This window comes from Morone saxatilis, unplaced genomic scaffold (assembly GCF_004916995.1).
Source record: "Morone saxatilis isolate NCDOM2014 unplaced genomic scaffold, NCSU_SB_2.0 Contig17, whole genome shotgun sequence".
In the NCBI taxonomy this organism is placed as follows: domain Eukaryota; kingdom Metazoa; phylum Chordata; class Actinopteri; family Moronidae; genus Morone; species Morone saxatilis.
In genome coordinates, this window is record NW_023339729.1 from 13537468 (window position 1) to 13556915 (window position 19448).

The window sequence follows — 19448 nt, forward strand, 5'->3', positions numbered from 1 at the left end:
TTGTTGGTTTTGAGGGAGAGATTTTCCAAAAATTGTGATGATTGTTCCACTTTTACAAACAATTTGTTCTCTGGTGTACTTCGGTAGAGATGTATTAACAGTAACCGGATCCGCAAAGCAAGGGGATATTATGTGATAATTGTAAAAAAAATGCGCGCCCCGAGAAATTAAAGATATCAGTGGAATAAGATTCCATGGGTGTACTTGACGATTGGTTCTCCATTTGGTGTGCAAGTTGAGTATTGTAAAATGTCTGAAACTTGTTTCCTTTTGAGTAGGGAAAACTATGAAAGCTTGTGTTCGTCTGCTCTTCTTCGTATCTATGTTTGCAGAGATCTGGTATGTAGGGAATTAGAGTCGTTGTCTAAAGGTCTGGTTGGAAACTTCTTGCGTCATTGTATTTGTACCTTGCAGACCTGCATCTGGTATACGTACGTTGTAGTGATGGGTGAAGGTCCTGTGGCAGCAAAGCAGACCCTGTAGCTCATTTTTCAATCACGATTATTCAGCCGGATATGTTACCGATACGGGTAAGGTGTCTGTAATATTTACCACCAGTGCGCTGTAGTTGGTGTGGAGAAACGGAGTGTTACGCCCAATTATTGTAGAAGGCCCTGTGGTTTGAAACTTACACGGACGGTAAAAATCCAGTGAAGTCAGTTTTTTTCACGAGCTTTCATGGCCATCCCATTATATGTTTACTCCTTCAGTGTGACCTCAATGTTTGGTCAGCGTATGGGAGTTGTGTGTTGTGTATGAAAAGGTGTCTTGGGGGTGCGTGCGCGACGGGGCGGCAGCCTCGTATGGTTTGTAGGTGGGTTGCCGTCAGTTAGCTGGGAATTTGGCCCGCTAACCGCAATGCTAAGGATGGCTGTCCAAGCTCTAAGGGATGGCTGCCAGGATTACACCCAGCCGTTGAGAGACATGAGAAGAGGTTGAGGAGATTTGGCTGCATTTGGAGAAAAAGAGGGAAAAAAGAAGCGTCTCTTTTTATTTTCTGGTTGCTCTTTCTGTCTTTTCATTTCTCGCTCTCGGTCTGTGCTCGCCCTGTGCTCTTGTTGGATAAGCAGTGGCTTCGGTAAGCAGCGAGGACAGGTCTGTTATTGTTTTCTGCTCAGTAGAGTCTGTGGCTTAGTCTGTGGCTGCAAAGGAAGTGCTGCTTGGGGCAGGAGTTTCTGTGTGGGCTCTGCTCTCAATCACCGTTACAGCTTGCAGGATAAACGCACCTCCTTAGCTAGCTGGCGTAGCGGAGGCTACGCTAGCTAGGCCTAACATGGATGCACCGCAGGTAGCCTTAGCCGCCCCCTCCTCGGACAAGCCCACCAGGTTTCCTGAACAATTAGAGCCCAGTCTTGTTCGACCAACGTCAGAACGTTGTCGCCAAGATCGAGAAATGCAGCCATGTGTTGTATAAGGGCAGAATACCAGTGTGAACCATAACACACATCTTTTTTTTTCACAGCCAGACAAAAGACGCACGGTCTTAGACTGACTTTCTTTCACGTACCAAGAACCTGGCAAAAAACCCATCTTGCTTCCTCCCTTTCCGCCTTGCGCAGCGACCAGGGTCTGACAGTTGTCGCGCCCTTTGTTGCAAGACTGCATGTTTTGTGTCTGCTCCATGTCGAGTGCATGCACCGTTGCGTTTCGTAGGGAACCAGTCATAAATCCAGGTGTGTTATTGTGCTTGTGTGTTCTTCTGCTGTCATTTGATCCGAGGGAAGGAGGAGTTATGCCTCAACTCTGAAAATACCTCCTCAGCAATCCGTCGTCCAGCCCAAACTGGCACTGGTTCAGCCAGTTCAACAGGGTCTGCGGTAGTGTTGTGTTTTGTTGGTATTTGTCGTGCTTGTCCATTGCAAGGATTACAGAATGTATTACAGTATTGAAAAACAAAAACTTAAAGGAAAGAAACAGATTGAGGGAGAGAGTGTGCATGGTTGTTGGGTGTGTGTGTTTGTGTGTGTGTGTGTGTGTAAGGTGCTCTGTTTACGCAGACTAAATCCCTACCAGCAAGAAGGTATTAAATAGGATTAGGGCGAGGGATATGATTGCGTGGTTAGATACTAAATGGCATAGCAGCACACTGTAAATCATTGCACCTTAAGTCAGGAGGGACAGAGGGAGATGGGAGAGAACATTCTTAGATACAAGACTGTCACACAAAAATGTGTGAATTCACAGACGCACACACATACACATACACTCACAAGATGTATACCATACCCGAGCACATACTGCAAGTCGCTCTTCTTCCCTCTCACACCTCAAATATCACAGTCTTGGCAGCATGGATACATAGCTATGATTCACCAAGACATTGTACACTTACCAGTATGTTTTTGATTACTTTTTTAGCACATATACTAGATCCTAACCATTTGTCTTTCTCTACTCTCCCCTCCCTGTCTCTGTTTCTGTGCAGAATCCGGACAATCAGACAGCTCCAGCCAACAGGGGGACACAGACATCAAACCACCGCCCAATGGTAGGTACACACACGCACACACACACCCATGTCCAAACACTGTCAAATTAGCATACTAGAATTGATTCCATCATGCTTATCAGTCTTAACATTTTCCAATTATGGATCCAATTAGCAAACACACTCACACAGATGTTGATCCACAAACATAGTTGCAGATGGTCGCCCTCTCAAAGGGATGTGATTTTCAGGGTTTCTTCCAATTTTTTGTTTTTATTCCATGAACTCTATGTAGTGTTTTTTTTCCTCTAAAGCTTTTGTGTGTTAATGAATGTCCCAATTACACCTTTTTCTGTACAGGGCACCTGAGTTTCCAGGACTGCTTTGTCACCTCAGGGGTGTGGAACGTGGCGGAGCTAGTCAGAGTGTCACAGAGTAAGTAGTAAAAATGCTACAAACATAGGCGTAGGAACCAAAAAAAACAAAACAAAGAAAAACAAGAACTGCAGCAAACAAATTATGTTTACTGATTGGGGACTAAGAAGCAACAACACAATCCAGTTTATGCCTTTTAACGTTACATCCTACTGAGACACAAAGTTGCTTTATGGATGATTATTTTCCTCTATTGAAAATCTTTCTATATAATGTTTCTGAAATATACATCTTAACGCATTCTTACATATTTCCCTTTCTCCTTCCTTTTTGTCCCTGTCAGCTCCTGTAGCCACGGCGTCAGGTCCTAACTTCTCACTGGCTGACCTGGACAGCAGTCCTAGCTACTACAACATCAACCAGGTGGCTCTGGGGCGACGCTCCCTCACCTCCCCTCCTTCAACCAGGTACACAGTCCCAACTATGATTCCCCACAGCCAACAGTAGTCTACAAGATGTATGTTGCCCAGAAAACACCAGTGACCATTATACAAGTCCAGCTGTCCACCATTAGTAGAGTCTCTTGTGGGTGAAGCCACCATGTGGCAGTAGTAGTGCTACCTTGGTATGTGCTTCGCTGTGAAGCCAAGGGCAGACTGGAGGGAAGTGTGAAATCACAGTAGTATCTGCCAACCGTATATCGCTTCTTATCGGAAGGATGACTTTACTGGCAAGTAAAGTATGCCATTTCATTGAGGTTTCTTGCTATAAATGGTATTCAGTACTACAGTCCATTCCCAGTCTTGGAATCTGTCCTGAACCTCTTCATATATGTGTGTGTGTGTGTATATGTGTGTGGGTATCTGTTAGCTGCTCTCCTCTTTATGAATGTGTGATGACTCTTTCTGCTTTTTTTCTCTTTTTTGTTTTTCTTAACTTGTCCCTTTCTCGCTTCTTACCTCTGTCATCTGCTGTCACTTTAGGTCTGAGGTGGAGTTGTACGCAAACCTTCCACGGAGGTAGTTATAAACACCTACAATGACACAAACTATTGAGACACACGCACTGAAAAAAATCAACACACGCACACACATAGAGAGAGAGAGTCTTACTGTATGGCTGTCTCTGCTTCCTAAATTTTCTTTCTGTTTCCTCCTTTTTCATTCGTAGTTTTGACATTTCTTGTGCTTTGTCTGTTTGGCTCCAAGACTTTGCGACAATGATATTGTTTCCACTGAGATGCTAAACTTGAAGCTTCTTTCAATGTTTAAAAGTGCTTGTTTATATGATTACTTGTAAGTTCTGTAAGGTATTTTATCCTAGAGCCATATATTCTTTGCCATTATATCTATATTTTTAAATCATGCCTCTTCTCCCCCTCTCTTTCTGCCTCCCACCTATCACCCGCCCTCCAAACGTCCTCCCCGTGGCCTCAGCTCCACCAAGAGGAAGTCATTAGACGACAGTGAGCTGGAGAGCCCCACAGATGATGTTTTCTACCCTGGACGCTCGCCTGCTGCCAGCTCCTCCCAGTCCAGTGCGTGGCCCAATGACATGGATGCAGGTACCCCCCTTTCCCACCCCGCACCTGTCACCCACTAAACAAGCATCATGAAACTTTTTCACACTCCTGCCTGACCCCCACCCCACTGCCACCACCAAAGTCCAAACATGCATCTGACTATCTCTTCTCCACACTCCCTACCTCAATTACCTGCCTGGTGATGTACACCCCTCAAAACCTCCCTCTCACCCACCAACCACCTTCCTTATGGCCCTCTACCTCGGTCTGACCATTCTACACCTTAGAGAAACAACTAAGAGTGCAGCTCCTTAATGCCAACACAGGCTTACTAAATGATAATTTGTCAAGAACAACAAACATGAGGAGTGCTTTATTTATCTAATATTTAAAGGGGTAACCAAGATTTACCACCATTGGTCACAATATTTAGCAATATAAAGCAAAAGCACTCTAATACACTTTCATATATTTAATAATAAAAACCATCTAAACTTGAAACAAATGTTTAAAATCACATGCTACCTGCCAAAATAAAGGAGACTTGGATTAATAATAAAAGCCAGTTTTAGGTTTAGTCAAGACAAAATATATAATTGGCAATAAACCCATTACACAGTCATCACCTTCACCATGTGGTGAGGCTATTTTACACTGACTGGAATAGTATCTTCCTTTATTGTTCTGTAAATGGGTTTAAAAGCATCAACATATTTTGAATTACAGTCTACAGCCTTTTTTTGTCACCTTTTTTTAAATGTATTTGTCATGTATAAATGGTGCTAAATGCTATCCACCAAATAGCTCCAGGCATCAGGAATATAAATGCCAAAATGCATCAAGGGTTAAATAACAGCTTACAGCGGCCTGTATTAAGGCTTTATGTTGGTGTTTCCATTGTTTTGGCAGTAACCACTACCTCTGTGATTCAGCTTTGGACATTACCCTCTTTATTCTACCTCCTCAGTAATCCTACCTCATCCCTCCAACAACCCAATAACTCCAAGAAAAACCCCTCTCTTCTTCACTTCATTTGAGTCCCAAATCTCAAGGCTTCACGTTTCCTCATCCTCACCTTAAAGCCATAATCACACATACAGTTTATCTGATGTTATGTCAATTATCAGTCACTCTACCTCCATCATACATAAATGCTCACTCTAAACTCTCTCTCTTCCCCTCATTCTCTCTCTCTCTCCTTCTTTCTCTGTCTCTGTCTGTCTCTCTCTCTCACTCTTCCTCTGTCTCATTGTTAACAATACCCTTCTCCACTTTCAGTGCAGCACCATTTGGCGAGTGTGCAGGAGAGGAAGATAAAACATGAAAACGATGGCGTGCAGTTTCCTTACCATGGTTAGAACATTGATTACACTCATATATATTTGCTATTTATCAGCCTTTATGTAGCCCAGTCATTCCTTTGTGTATCTGTGTGTATATATATGTATATACAATATATATACATATATATAAATATATTGTATACTGTATGAGAGAGTGTGCATGTGTGTTTATATGTGAGTTGTCTGTTTAGGACAAGAATAGTGTATGGGGCTACAGTATTTGTCTAATAATTTCAGTGATGTTTAGTGTGTTATCAGAATGATTTCATTGCTGCTGATCAAAAGTTAATTTAGTGACATTACATTTCCTGTGACGCACAGTAGCAGGATTTTCAAGGATTATCCAGTAAAGGCTTTACTTTCTGTGTGAAACATGAGGCTACAAGTAGCTCACTTAGGATCCCTGGCTTTATCTCTCTGAAGTCATGTCATTCCTCCCAGCGGCACTTTAACTGACAGATGTCACCAGGCTAACACTGACAACACCAGCAGGCAAATTCACATGCTGAGCCCATTCTGCCTCACATGCACATGTACAGTGACGCACTCATACACACGCACACACATGCACATACACAAATATATATATATATATATATATATGTATATTTATATATGTATATATGCAGACGGGCACACACGCAATGAATTACACACAACCCCCCGCATATGCAGACGTTCACACATTGAAACACATGCTTATCAAGCTCCCCACCCCTGCAGGTGTTCAGGTGCCTGCCTTGCCTCCATCCCTCTGTCGCTCCATTCCTCCCTTGCTTCAAATCCCTCATTAAGACGCGTACCGTCTGTGGATCAGAGGTGTAAAACCCTTCCTCCTGCTCCCTAGCTCTCCCCTCAACCCTCCATCCCTGTCTCCCTTCTGTCTAATTGAAAACGTGTACAGCAGGAGGGACCCTGGGGAGGGAGAAAACATGTCAGAGGAGAGGAGGAGAGAGAAGCAGAAAGCAGGCAAGTGGATGGGAAAAGTGGGAGGTGAGAGAGGGCTGAGAGGAGAGAAGAAGACTTTAGTGTACTCAAATAGTGATAACTAATGAGAGAGAAGGGTTATCAGGATGCAAAGTAGAGGAGCCAAGAGCCCTGGTTAGGTTTTGCCCCAGTCTACTCTCACTCGAGCCTCAGCGGCTGCTCTCCTGCTCCTGCTCCACTTAGCTGTAAATGTAATTAAGAGGCTGTTCATCAGAGCCACAACAGAGGCTGCTGCACGCCTTAGCGCACCAGAGCCTCACCTCCCATCTTGTTCCTGTCTCTCTCACTCGCTTTTGCTCTCTGTGTATGTGTACCACCCCCTTACTTTCCAAAGTGCACCACACACAGCCTCATACACCTCCTAATGAGTTTGGCAAATAGAGGTGTAGAATGGCGTGCAAATCTGGACCCTTTACCCAATTAATTTACAATATCCATGCGAAAAATTAGGAAGCCAAAAGCTTTTGTAATTACCAGCCCTTATTTATTTATTTTTTTAATTTCCGGTTTGGAAATAGTTTTTTTAACAGCAGCTAGCAAAAAACATTGTTCACACTCAAGAGAACAAGCAAGGGCGGAGCGAGTAGAGAATGTGGGATTTTGGTACGGTGTGTATCCGATTTTCCAAAGGATCCCACCTGCCACAGGCAAAGCTCATCTGGGAATTCCTGTCCAGGTGGGGGGTATGTAAACAAGCAAGCACACACACACACACACACACACACACACAGACAAACAAACCGAGGGGCTTCTTAAAAAAAAATTTAACACACACTCACACACACACAGGTGCGCCTCACCGTCTGTCCACAGCACCATCTACTCCCCCTGATTCCCTCCATAAGCAAAAGAACACACACATCCAGCAAGACACACACAGATGTATGAAGATGCATTTATACATATAAATCACACAAACACAGTTACATTCAGGAATACACATGATAGATTTGTGCACACATATCACACAGCCCACATTCACATGCACAGCTGAAGCATGGACCCAGATGGTGTTTCCGCATGTGTGTAGCCTTGGGATCTGTGAGGATGCTGGAGACATCTGCTCCACAGGGGCTAGAAAAGGGGTGGGGGAGGTTAGTGGAAGAAAACGAAACAACCATGATTTCATATTAGTTCCAAATGATTGTGAAATTTTCCTGAGACACCAGAGACCTGTGGTGGTGGGGGCCTTTTTTTTGGTGCTTTGAGTTAAATGTTACAGGCCCGTAGAGGGATATGGCTGGACTTACATATGTGGTTTAAATCACTGGAGAGAGGAGAATTTCCTGACTTTCCTTTACTCGTGTAAACCACAATCTCCTATCTTTTCCGACTGTGTCTGTGTGTGTGTGCGTGTGTGTAGGTGTGTGTGTGTGTGTGTGTGTCTGCGTCTCTGTGTGCTTCAGAGGCGCATCTGGTGGCAGGCCTGTTAGTGCAAAGAGACAGAAGGGTCATCATGGGAGCGCTTGATTGGTTGCCAGTAAAATACTTAGGCTTGCCAAGAGAGGAAACAGTGCAGTTGTGGCACACACACACACACAAACACACACACACACAAACCAGATCAGACCATTGCACAGTCTCTGAAGTGTTGAATATTGTCTTTCACATTCCCTTGGTGATAGTGACAGTGCTATAACTTCCTATATATACAGATGTCAATCTTCATCTGATCCTCTCTGTGTTTCCTGGCTCTGATTTCTATATTTCAGATTTATTTTATACTTTCAAAATTAAAGCACATAACTACCTCTCTGAAACTGTTTAAAAGGTTCTGGTTCTTACACTTTTCTTCCAAATCTCAGTGTTTTCCAGCTCTCCCCTCCAGTGCATGTCCTTGTTTAAGCCTGTCTCTGCAGTATGCTCTTATTTCCAGTTTGCTCCCACCAGTGTGACAGTGTCATAGCAATCACTGCTAACTATTGGTGTCAGAAGTGGGATTGGGGTTGTCTTCATGCTTGGAATCTGTCTGACAGTACAATACGCCCCCAGACTCCTGCTACAGTGGGGGGAAAAAAGAAATATATGTCTGCTAAAGACATAAATGGTTCACACATATTCACTCCCACCTGCTTGAGACTTAACTCTTTCACACAGGGAGGGAAGGTTTTACACGCCCCCACACTCCCATAGACTTTCACACGTCTCCAGCTGGAGAACTGAGGAGGAATCATATTTAATGCCTTGTTTGATGCGGAGGGGCCACAGAAATAGACTACAAAACAACAGTCTAAAAAAAGTTTAAACACAGAACATTATCACATCACTCACTTGTTAGGAAGATTAGAAGAAAACTTAATGGAAAAGAAATGCATCTATTGTTTCATCAGTTTAACGTGGCGGTGTGGTAAGGGTCTTTGTTTTTTGTGTTTGGACGTGTGCTCGTGCTCTCTAGTGTGTTCAGACATCGAGTGTGTGAGTGAGTGTGTGTGAGCGAGAGATAATAACCATATTTAACATCTTATGACATTCCAATTTCATACATGTCGTCAGAGCAACGCATTGAAAAACAAGACACTGCTGCATTTTTCACAGGTTCTGCTTTGCTCTCTCGCTCCCTTGCTCCCTCGCATATTTTCATGTCTCCCACGTTCTTCTCGCCTCTCTCTTTCTCTCTCTGTCTCCCTCTGTCTCCTCTCTCTGTCCGTCTGCTTGTCTTTCGCACTCAGCAGCTGCCGTGTCCATACTGTACAGTGTGTGCTATTTCTGAATGAAGCCTTCTTCTCGTGCAGCCAGCCTGTGAGCTTCGCTGAAGCCAGACCACAACTAGCTGACTGTGGCTGTATGGTGGCCATGCTCATACACAGAGAAAGCCTGGAGTTGGCACCTGAAAGAGAGAGAGAAACAGAGAGACAGAGATGAGACAGAAAAACATACAGTGGCACAGTAGAGGTTATTATAGCTACAGATGTGCTTTGGCTCTAAAACAAAGACCAGATTCAGATTGACTTGAGCTATTTTTCCATTTTTTCCTTTGAAGACATGCACTTAGGCTTTGAAATATTGTTCGGCCCATATTATATGATTTTAAAGCTTGGAGTTGGGAATCCTACAGTATTTCTCTGAATGAGTTATTACAGCCTAGAGTCCTCTGATTGACTCACTGAAACTAACGGGAGTGAATGGCCAACAGCCAAAAGGACAGGGAGTAATTCACTGCCATCAACCAATGAGGAAATTAAACAATCTAATCAGAAAATCATGATTGTTCAAGTCCCCTTTAATAAAAATCAAATTGATTTTTTTTAGTGTAGCCAATTAAATAAGCAACATTTTGTTGATTAAAACCACCTCTCTCTTTTCCTCCCTCTTCCCCCCCACTTTTTTTGTTGATCCCATTTTTTTTTTTGCCAGGACTGTCCTCGCCTGGTTCACTTAAGAAGCCGGGGAAGTTTGATTTCAACGCCCTGACTTCCCAGACGAGGTCCCCCCGCATGGCGTTCACACACCACCCGCTGCCTGTGCTGGCAGGAGTGAGACCAGGTGAGAGCCCTGCCATGAACCCAACCCCAATCCCCCTTTTATAATCTGACAAAGAGAGAGAAGGAAAGGGAGTGTCAAACTTGATCCTAGATCCATATTTACACCTCCAAACTCCTCTGGGAAAAAAAACAAAATAAATTCTACAAACGTGTGCCTGAAAATGATGAAAATCCCAAATGTACTTGCTGAGAAAGCAAAATAAAACTTTAAAATCCTACAGATGCAACTGCTGAGAAGCAATATTCCCGCAGAGTTTCACCTGTTCAGTGTTACTGCTATCATCATGGCTTGGCATAAATTTCTCTCTCTCTCTTTCAGCATCTCTCCATCCATCCATGTTTACCATCTTTGTGCCTGTGTGTTTTAATATTGTCATTGCATGGTACCATTGTTGCATCAATGCCTTTGTGACTGATTTGCCTCATATCTTACTGCTTCATGCATCCATTGTAATGTTTTGAGAAGTCTGTTCTTGCATTGAAACTGACAAAGCTGTTTATTCTCATGTAATGAACTGTAATGACTGGGTGTGATAATGAATCAAGTGGGTCTATCAGCACACTTAATAGTTTAATTTATGTTGTAATAATACCACACGGTACATTCAGACAGACCATCTCAGTTGTTCTTGTTCTTCAAAAGATGTATTTGGCATATTTCCTTAAGCTTATAGAGCAAATACAGGTTTGGAAGGGAGAAAGTAACAGGAATTGATACAGCATTGGAGTCAAAAAGTAACATCCGGTGTTTCCAAGATCCTGTTTCATTAGAAGCACTAAGGGCAAGTTGTCCTCATAAGGCCAAAAGCCCAAAAGGATAACCGACATGGTTTCTGTATCTCCAGTCAGAGAAATCCCAAAGTCTCCAGGAACTCAAGTTTGCCAAGTCCCTGTTGGCTGGTCTCACTTTTCAAAGGAATAAATATGTCCTCCTCTCTCTATCTCTCCCTCTCATTCCATTTGTCTCTCAGAGGGATGGCTTGGCCCACAGCCAAACCAGACCTACCACGTAAAGGTCATTAGGACTCATTGCCCTCCATGTTGAAACGTATTGAATTTTACTTGCGGAGCTCCCCACAGTATATTTAGAAAATATAGTCCAGGCCGGATCTCGCACCATTAAGCCATGTTGTTTATCTGTCCTGAGCAGCCCTATATCCTCTGAAGAATCCAAAGCACCAGATTGAATTTTGCGTTTGAATTGATTTCCAAAACTTGCTCCTCTGTTTTGTGCGTGAGTTGAAGAGGTGTGAGGGACTGGCTCAGGTTTCTTTGTTCCCCCAACTAACTTCTCACACTTTCCAAAAGTGTGTGTGTGGACTGTTGGCTAAGAGGTTTTCATGTAATAGAGAGGCTGTAATGAGACAGTGTTTAGAGATTGTGTATTGCTGCATTAGTGCACATACACATAGATACACAAGCATGCGCATGTGTAAATTTACACTCTTGTGGAGGACTCTCTGTGCTAAAATGGCTGCCATCCAAATGGAATGTCCCTCGGAGGCCTTGGTTCTATAAAGAGACTGGAGGATGATGGGAGGGAGGGAAGGAGAGAGGGATGAAAAGAGAAATGGGGTAGACAAAGAGGGGGAAAAAGCAGTTAGCAATCATGGTTTGCCTTGGATGGACTAGAGCTGTTAGCTCTTGTTGTATAGGTCTAGTGAGTGTGGTTGTTCAGGGGTAAGGACGGGATGGTTTATGTCCTGTTTTTGGCTCTGGACTGATGTGGAGAGCTGCCAGATTGACTGTTGTCTGATTATACCAGTCTGGAGAGTCTGCCATTGTGACAGTGATTACACACACACACACACACACACACACACGAATATACATACAAAGACACATGAAAGCTACAGCAGACATTGCAATACATTCATACAGACTACAAAAATACATACAAACCAATATACAGAGCTGCATTAAATTCACACACACAAAAACACAGCAGACGGACACAACCCCAGACACAAAATGATGGGAACACCAAAACACAGAAAGTTTGAACCAACAGGCACTGACACACTTTGTGAGTGCAGCATACACAAGAGATAGTAGGTGACAGACATAATCACAGATGCTTGTTCGCCAGGCTCCCCTCACCTAGCAGCTTGCCTCTTTAGTTTGGTGTGCCAAATTGCCAAAGCCATAGAATCTCAGCAGAAGACAGACAGTGGAGCCTAGTGTGTGTGTGTGTGTGTGTGTGTGTGTGTGGTTGGTTGGCTGGCTGGCTGGATGGCTGGCTGGCTGGCTGGCTGGCTGACTAATGTCTCCGGGAGGCGTTTTGTGGTCGGTTGGGAGCGGAGGGGAGATTCTCTCTCAAGCTTCAAACTACTGGGCAGAACCGCACAGCAAGGATATGCTGCTGATTGATTACACATCACCGACAAGCAATAAAACAAAAGTGGAAAAACCCAGTGTGTGTGTGGCTCTGTCATACCCCAGTGGTTTGTGTATGTGTGTGTGTGTGTTTGAGAGAGAAATTGAGAGGCAGCAGAAGGCAGAAAATACTGTAACACACTCTAGCGTGTATGGGACACTGAACGTGTGTGTATGTGCAAATGTGGTGATGCCAGGCTTACCAGAGGTACAGAGAAATCTAGTGGACTGATTTATAAAATGAATGGGACCAGATGTTTCCCAATAGCCAGGGATAATGCCAGTCATTTGTAAGCAGAAACAGCTTCAGTCAGTCAACCACAAGAGAATGTCACAGCTATTTTCTGTGTTATGACAGTAATAGGCCTAAGCAGCAACCTGGTTTTTGATGCCAACTGTGCTGGTGCTTAAAACAAACGCATGTCTTATATACTGTCATAGGTGTGCATGTTAGTGAACTGAATATCATAGTGTGTAGAATGTTACGTATGCTTAACATCTGTGCTGTGTTTTAGTAGAAAAAGAATAGAATGACTTGTGCCTCATTGTATTTTTCTCACTTCTATCTTCTCCTCACGGTCGTCTTCCTCCTCTCCGTTCCCATTCCTGTTTCCTTTCCCCTTTTCACTTCTCTCCTCAGGGAGTCCCCGTGCCTCAGCCTCAGCCCTGCACTTCCCCTCCTCCTCTATCATCCAGCAGTCCAGCCCGTACTTCACCCACCCCACCATACGCTACCATCACCACCAGGACCCACTTAAGGAGTTTGTGCAGTTTGTGTGCACCGATGGCACAGGACAGCCCAGCGCTCAGGTAAGTGGTCTATGGGTTCAGCAAAGGAGTGTGAGGGGGGGTAGTGGGATGCAAACAGTGGCTGCAGAGTGACATAAAAGAAAAGGTGACACTGATTAGAAGTCAGTTCATTTTGTGGAATTTTACTGAAGAAGCAGAATGAAAGAAGGCAAGAAGAAGAGGGGAAAAATCAATATCACAGTTATATACTGAATGACTGCTCCATTATTTTATATATTATTTGTTTGATATACAAGTGCAAACAGGTTATGAGAGGTTGTGAGCCTAGAAATAACAGAGCAATCTTTATGAAGTGAAGCAACTTCACCAGGAAAGAGGAAAATGGTTTTAGGGCAAATGTGTCAACAGGAGGAGGCAGCCAGATGTGCTTAAACAAAAGAAAAAAACTCACCTGGAGAAAACTAAGGGGGAAGGAGCCAAACCCCATTTGACTCATCACAGGTTCAACATATAACCTTCTCCCACAGTTATGTTCAGGTTGAGGGAGGAAGAAAATATCAGGACAAAGTCCTTTTAGGCAGGTAATAGGTCAGCTATGGCTTGGGCGAGAGTGGCAACTGACAGTGGATTTATCATAGAGAATCAGGTCTGGAAACTCTGGAGAGGCTGGTAGAGGGTTTGTATACATCTAGATTAGCACTGTTTGGAGAGTAAGGTATCCATGGAAGGAACCTGAAGCCGACATTGTAGACTCCCGGTGCATTTCAATAGTCATTTAACAAGCCCTCAATTACCCACTGTCATCTTAAGTGACGTTCCTCTACTCCCAACAATGATGCTCTCCCAAGGGGCTCATCTTTCCCAGTCTGCATTGTAATCTGTAAACATATATCATAACAAATATGTATGTTTACGATATTTATGTGAGTGCCACGGGGGATTGAAGAATAGTTATTAAAAAGTGCTGTGTGTCAGATGAAGCCATGGTGAATAGTGAGTTGTTCTGGATCAGGAGGAAGCTACGTGATAACTTAACCCACACTCACTCACTCATCGTGAAAGAGTTTTCAGACATCAAAACATATGCACGGTAACAGCTGACTGTCAACTGGCCATTAAGGGACATTTCAAAATGATTTCGACTCGCATTCACTAAGGTGCAGGTCGCGGGTAACGCTGTAAACCTCTACTGTAAACTTGGCCTTGTGAGCAACTTTGAAAGCACTTATTAAGCCCTTTTTCATGTTCTGTTATCCTTTGTTCTCATTACTTCACACACTGAAGACACAATATAATTTGTGAAGTTGCACTTGCACATACACAATGCACATTCACTCACATGAACAGACACCCTTTTCTCATTGCTTATTTCCCCTTCTTTTATAAATTCTTACATTGCACTATAATAACTTTTCCTTGTGGACAACCCCATTTTTCTTTTCCCCTTGTGTGTTGACAGTATTCTACATTTTTCAATTCTAATTATTTTTGGCCAGACTGTCTGATATTTTTGTTTGGTTTATTTCGGAATAGTGTGAGTTTGGTGATCTCTCTTGTCCCTGTGTGCGAGCAGTGTGTGTCTGATTGTACTTTAGACTACTTGTGTCGATACTGTTTGCATCCGTCTATATATGAGTGTCTTACCCTTACATGGGAGTCTGTGTGTGTGACTTTATGTCGTTTGTGTGTCTGGCTCCCTGTGCACTGTATATTCTCGGGGTGTGTCCTGCTCACCCTGTCTGTATGGTCCATCTGCAGCCTAATGGAGGTGGCCAGAGCAAAATGCCGGGCTCCTTCCTGCTGCCTCCGCCACCCCCGGTGGCACGCCCTGTGCCCCTCCCCATGCCCGACTCTAAAATCATCAGCACGCCCACTGACGGCGGACTCAGCTCACCCGCATCTCCGTGTAAGTCACCCCCAACTCCCACTCCCCTCCACAACAAACCCCCATTACTGCCCCAGTCTCCCCACAGACTTCTCATAGAGGCCAGTCCGAACCGATTTTAGGCTCCAGTAGGTTGGTTAGCTCGTAGCTGGCAGCTAATTTGTCCTTTGTTCCAAGCAGTACTACGTCAAGTTTGTTGGGCTAGAACAGACGTAGCCATCATAGATGTCCCAGTACCTATGTGCAGTGCAGCTACACTTGGGGTTTTTCTGTAAGTACTGTAGTAGTACTGTAGTCGTTGTAGTACAACTACTGAAAAAGCACAGGTCTGGGACTTCTACAATGGCTACTGCTGTAGTTTTTCATAGTTTAGCTGGCCGTCTGCTCCCAGTAAGGTTGCAGTCTGCTCAGTCAAACACTCAGCAGCCCCAGGAGCTTCACTCCTTTCATCCATCACCTTATGAACTGTACGCCAATGTACTATACAGTACTAGCAAGAACCAATTCTGTCAAGGCAGAAGCCACGCCTTTGCCAAACCAGAGATCCTCTTTCAAGCTCTTCTACATCTCTTGCTCTGAAGTTTTCTTTTCTCTCTCATGCCTTTGCAAACCTCTTCAGCCTCTCTCCTCCACCCTTTCTCTTTCCTCAAAATCTTTTTATTCTCTCTTTTTCTCTCTCTCTGGTGTTCGGTTTCCTACAAGCACCACAAGAGGCAGTGTAGTCTCTCTCCCTTCTTTTTGATGTGTTTTGTAGTTTGGGGGGAGCAGAGCAGGGCCCTGTGCACGTTGCCTCTGTAGCTGCAAGCCTTTGATCAACGCAGACTTTGCATGTCTGTCTGTGACAGCGGCAATACAAACCCCCTTCTCTCATTTCTTTTTTGCCTTCTTCTTTTCTTTATTTGATATATTCTCATATCCTCCTTTCTTTGTTTCTTTTTTCCTTTATTTCTCTCTTTTTTCTTTTTAAGGGAACAAAATTAGGGCAGTTGGCGTGGACTCCAAAAAAACATCATGCCCCACTTTACCCACCCAATCCCCTCGCCACTTTCACACAAATCTCACAACAATTAAAAATTGAGAACAACAAAAAACATGGAAATCATAGTATAACAAGAACAACCCAATCTCTCTAAACATGAATGATAAAATTTAATCAAACCTGTCTAATTAGTGCTATTCTGGGGGAGCGGGAGAGAGGAGTGTCATCAGGGAGCGGTGAGGCTTTGGTTGGTTCCACCCAGACAGGTGCGGTGCAAGAGTCGGGCCATGGGAGAGGCACACCAAGAGGGGGCACTGGACGGAGCAACTGGGGCACCTTCTCCTCCTTTTGTTTTGACTTTTTCTCCTCTTCCTGTCCTATCAACCTTTCCTCCCCTCCCCCTTCCAACTCTCTCAGATTAACGTGTCACTTTTATTATTTATTTATATGAACATCTATATAAATAAATATCGTACTTTCCGTCTCTCTTCTCATTCCAGTGACTGTTATCACTGTATTTTTTATTTATTTTTTACCTCTACTTTGTTTCTGATTCTCAAGATATCGTAATTACAGTCATAAAAACACACACACATGCATATGGTACACGCTCACCCTCACTCATGCATCAGTTTCCAGCCCTGTCACTGTCACCCCCACACATCCCCATCCCCTCAACCTCAATCAAGTCATGCACAGCAAAAATTCTACTCAGCCGCCATGTTGGAGTCCAGTGAGCACAACTGCCCTAAATTTGATCCTATGGCATCACTGAATGGTGTCACTTTGTAGGCAAGATGCTCCTCTTAACCTATTAAACGTAAATGGAGCATTGGTTACCACTGGTGATGAATACAGTTCCTCCATCGGTCACCCTACTATTAAGTCCACAGTGAATCCTCAGTGGTTTTCTGTGATTACGGTGGCTTATAACTGAGGCCAGGGGCTGCTGAGGAGTGTCTGTGACTAACATCGCAGACATATTTGGGGGAAGTAGCTTCTTCATGTTAGCGCTAATCATTACAGGCTGTACAGCCCCATGTTAACCACAGATTAAATAGTTAAGTGAAGGAAAATAACAATGAACCTGCCCACAAAATGAATAAATCATCCATGTGACTAATAGGGCATCAGTATCCCTGACCCTTACTGTATATCCCCAGTAATTCATCTGACAGTGAATTCTAGGTATAGTTTTAGCATTAGGTTAATATTATATTAAAACATATTGATAATGATAACAAGAGCATCAAACTCTACAATGAGCTCAGTGTGTATGTGTGTGTGTAAAAACATCTACACACTTGTCTCTCTCTGTTTATAGCATACTCCACGCCAGGCTCCACAGCTCCCAACCGGTTTGTCGGCATCGGAACACGGGACAACTTTCTGAATATCCCCCAGCAGACTCAGGTACCCCACCAGCCTCCCACATTTAATTAACATTCACCCATCCACCTCTCCCTCCTCCTCCTCCTCCTCCGTTTTATGTCTTTCTCTTCCTTGTCCATCATCACCCACTGCAAGCCTGACTCTGCACATTGCTGAACATAGATGATACTTTACAGTGCACCGTTACTGTAGGCCTCCCTTAAAGGGACAAGCATGTCATCCAGAATGTGGCCATGATACAGAGGCAGTGCTCAGGCAATGGCTCTGCATTGGCAGCCCATGGCACCAGTGTTGATCAGCAGTTGGAATAATTTGGCGCTATGAAAATTGAGATATCTGTAGTCATTCATAACTGGTACCTGCATCATTTTGCTAATTATTTTGGCGAAACAATCTCAACTAAAGGTCCACTTACAGGATTTTTCCAGAGCTTTCAACCACATAACACATCTTCATCAGTAAACTAAGCTCAGTTTTAATGAGGATCTGTCGACATGCACATTCAGTAGCTGATGTTAAGCTTGCATGTCAACAGATCAATGTCCATGAAAACTGACCAAACTCCATCTTTTATATGGTTGAAAGCCCTGAAAGAAGCTGGCAAGTGGACATTTGTCAAATTATTTTGTCAAGAATAAACTTTTTTTTAGTTTTTAAAGCTTCTTATGCTGAAAATCTGTTGTGCTTGTCCACATAAGATCAATTGTTTGCAAAGTTGCCCACCTACACTGACACAAAGGGTTGCCCATGTATCAAGGCTTTTAGTTTCAGTAGTGGTTTACAGTGTCTGTACCACAGTAATTTCCCCACAGCGAATGTAAGCAGTGCCAGTTAATTTCAGCTCCAGCAGCGTTGATTTATCTCTGCTCTGCCCCACAGTGTGTATTAGTGCAGCGTGTGAGGCCAGTAGTGAACTACATTGTGGTTTCAGCTTTGGCTGCGCTCTGCCACTGGGCTGCAGTGTCTTGGGCCTCCTCCATCACCAACACAACTTTTCTCATTAGGGGCTAACCGCACCTGCCTGCAGCCAACTCGGCTCTCCTGTCCTCCCCACACATGGAAACAATCTGCATTCCTCTTCGGCACAGCTCTGCTTGGCTGCTCTGCTCCCTCTCCCCTCCCCTCATGCATCGGCAGCCCACACTCCCTCTTTTTCTCTCTCCCTCTCTCCTCCTGCTGCTCCCTCTAGTATTTTCGAGCTCCCCACCTGCACCACTCTCCCACAGATGTAGCCCTGGCACTGAGGGGACATCCAAACACCATCCAAATGCGTGCGAGCGTGTATACACACACGCGCACATACACTTCAACTCTGTGCCAAAACTCTTGCCCCTCATTTTCTGTCCTAAAAAACAACAGGGCTTTTACAACAGCTTACATCTGTTCCGAACGCTTATTATCTCCTGCTATTGCTTATCAAACATTATTGAAAAATGTCCACTTTGAGCATTTCTGCCGGGTTTACGGCACGCACAGCAAGAACCTGGGCACTGGTATCAACTGCTCCCTGTTAGCTGAGCCTAGTAGGTCAGTAACAACCCCAGCCAGAGTGAGTAACAGAGGTCTCTGCCTATCCTGCTGTTCTCTGGCATATGGAGAGGTTCAGACGATGGCCCTGCCAGCCCGCCTCGCCGCCTGCTAGCCAACTAGCCAAGAAAGAAGGAGTCTTCCCACTGCTGCTTCAGGACAAGAAGCAGAGAAAAGCTGGTCTGAGGAGCTCTCTGGTGGTGAGACCTCAGACATGCAGGGAGAGAGACGGAGAGAGGGGGGACGTGTATGAAAAAAAGTAGGAGGGACTGAGAGAAACGGAGGGAAAAAAGAGAGAAGGAGTTAGTCGAAGCTCGCTGCACTCCACAGTCACGTCCCGTCTGTCTGGTTGCCCGCAGCAACCAGACATGATGTCATAGGCAGTTGAACTTGGACTTGGGG

General features: G+C 44.2%; 1 protein-coding gene across 1 annotated transcript in view; it reads left to right on the forward strand.

Annotated features, from left to right (window-relative positions):
- Positions 1–1273: 1273 nt before the first annotated feature.
- Positions 1274–19448, forward strand: part of nfixa (nuclear factor I/Xa) — a 24402-nt gene continuing 6227 nt past the window's right edge. Inside the window, exons 1-11 of the mRNA XM_035659644.1 lie at positions 1274–1288; positions 2371–2488; positions 2789–2863; positions 3147–3270; positions 3787–3822; positions 4240–4367; positions 5604–5678; positions 10010–10138; positions 13154–13323; positions 15022–15169; positions 17452–17540. Of these exons, the coding sequence (XP_035515537.1) occupies positions 1274–1288; positions 2371–2488; positions 2789–2863; positions 3147–3270; positions 3787–3822; positions 4240–4367; positions 5604–5678; positions 10010–10138; positions 13154–13323; positions 15022–15169; positions 17452–17540 (1107 nt within the window). The remainder of the gene's footprint in view (positions 1289–2370; positions 2489–2788; positions 2864–3146; positions 3271–3786; positions 3823–4239; positions 4368–5603; positions 5679–10009; positions 10139–13153; positions 13324–15021; positions 15170–17451; positions 17541–19448) is intronic.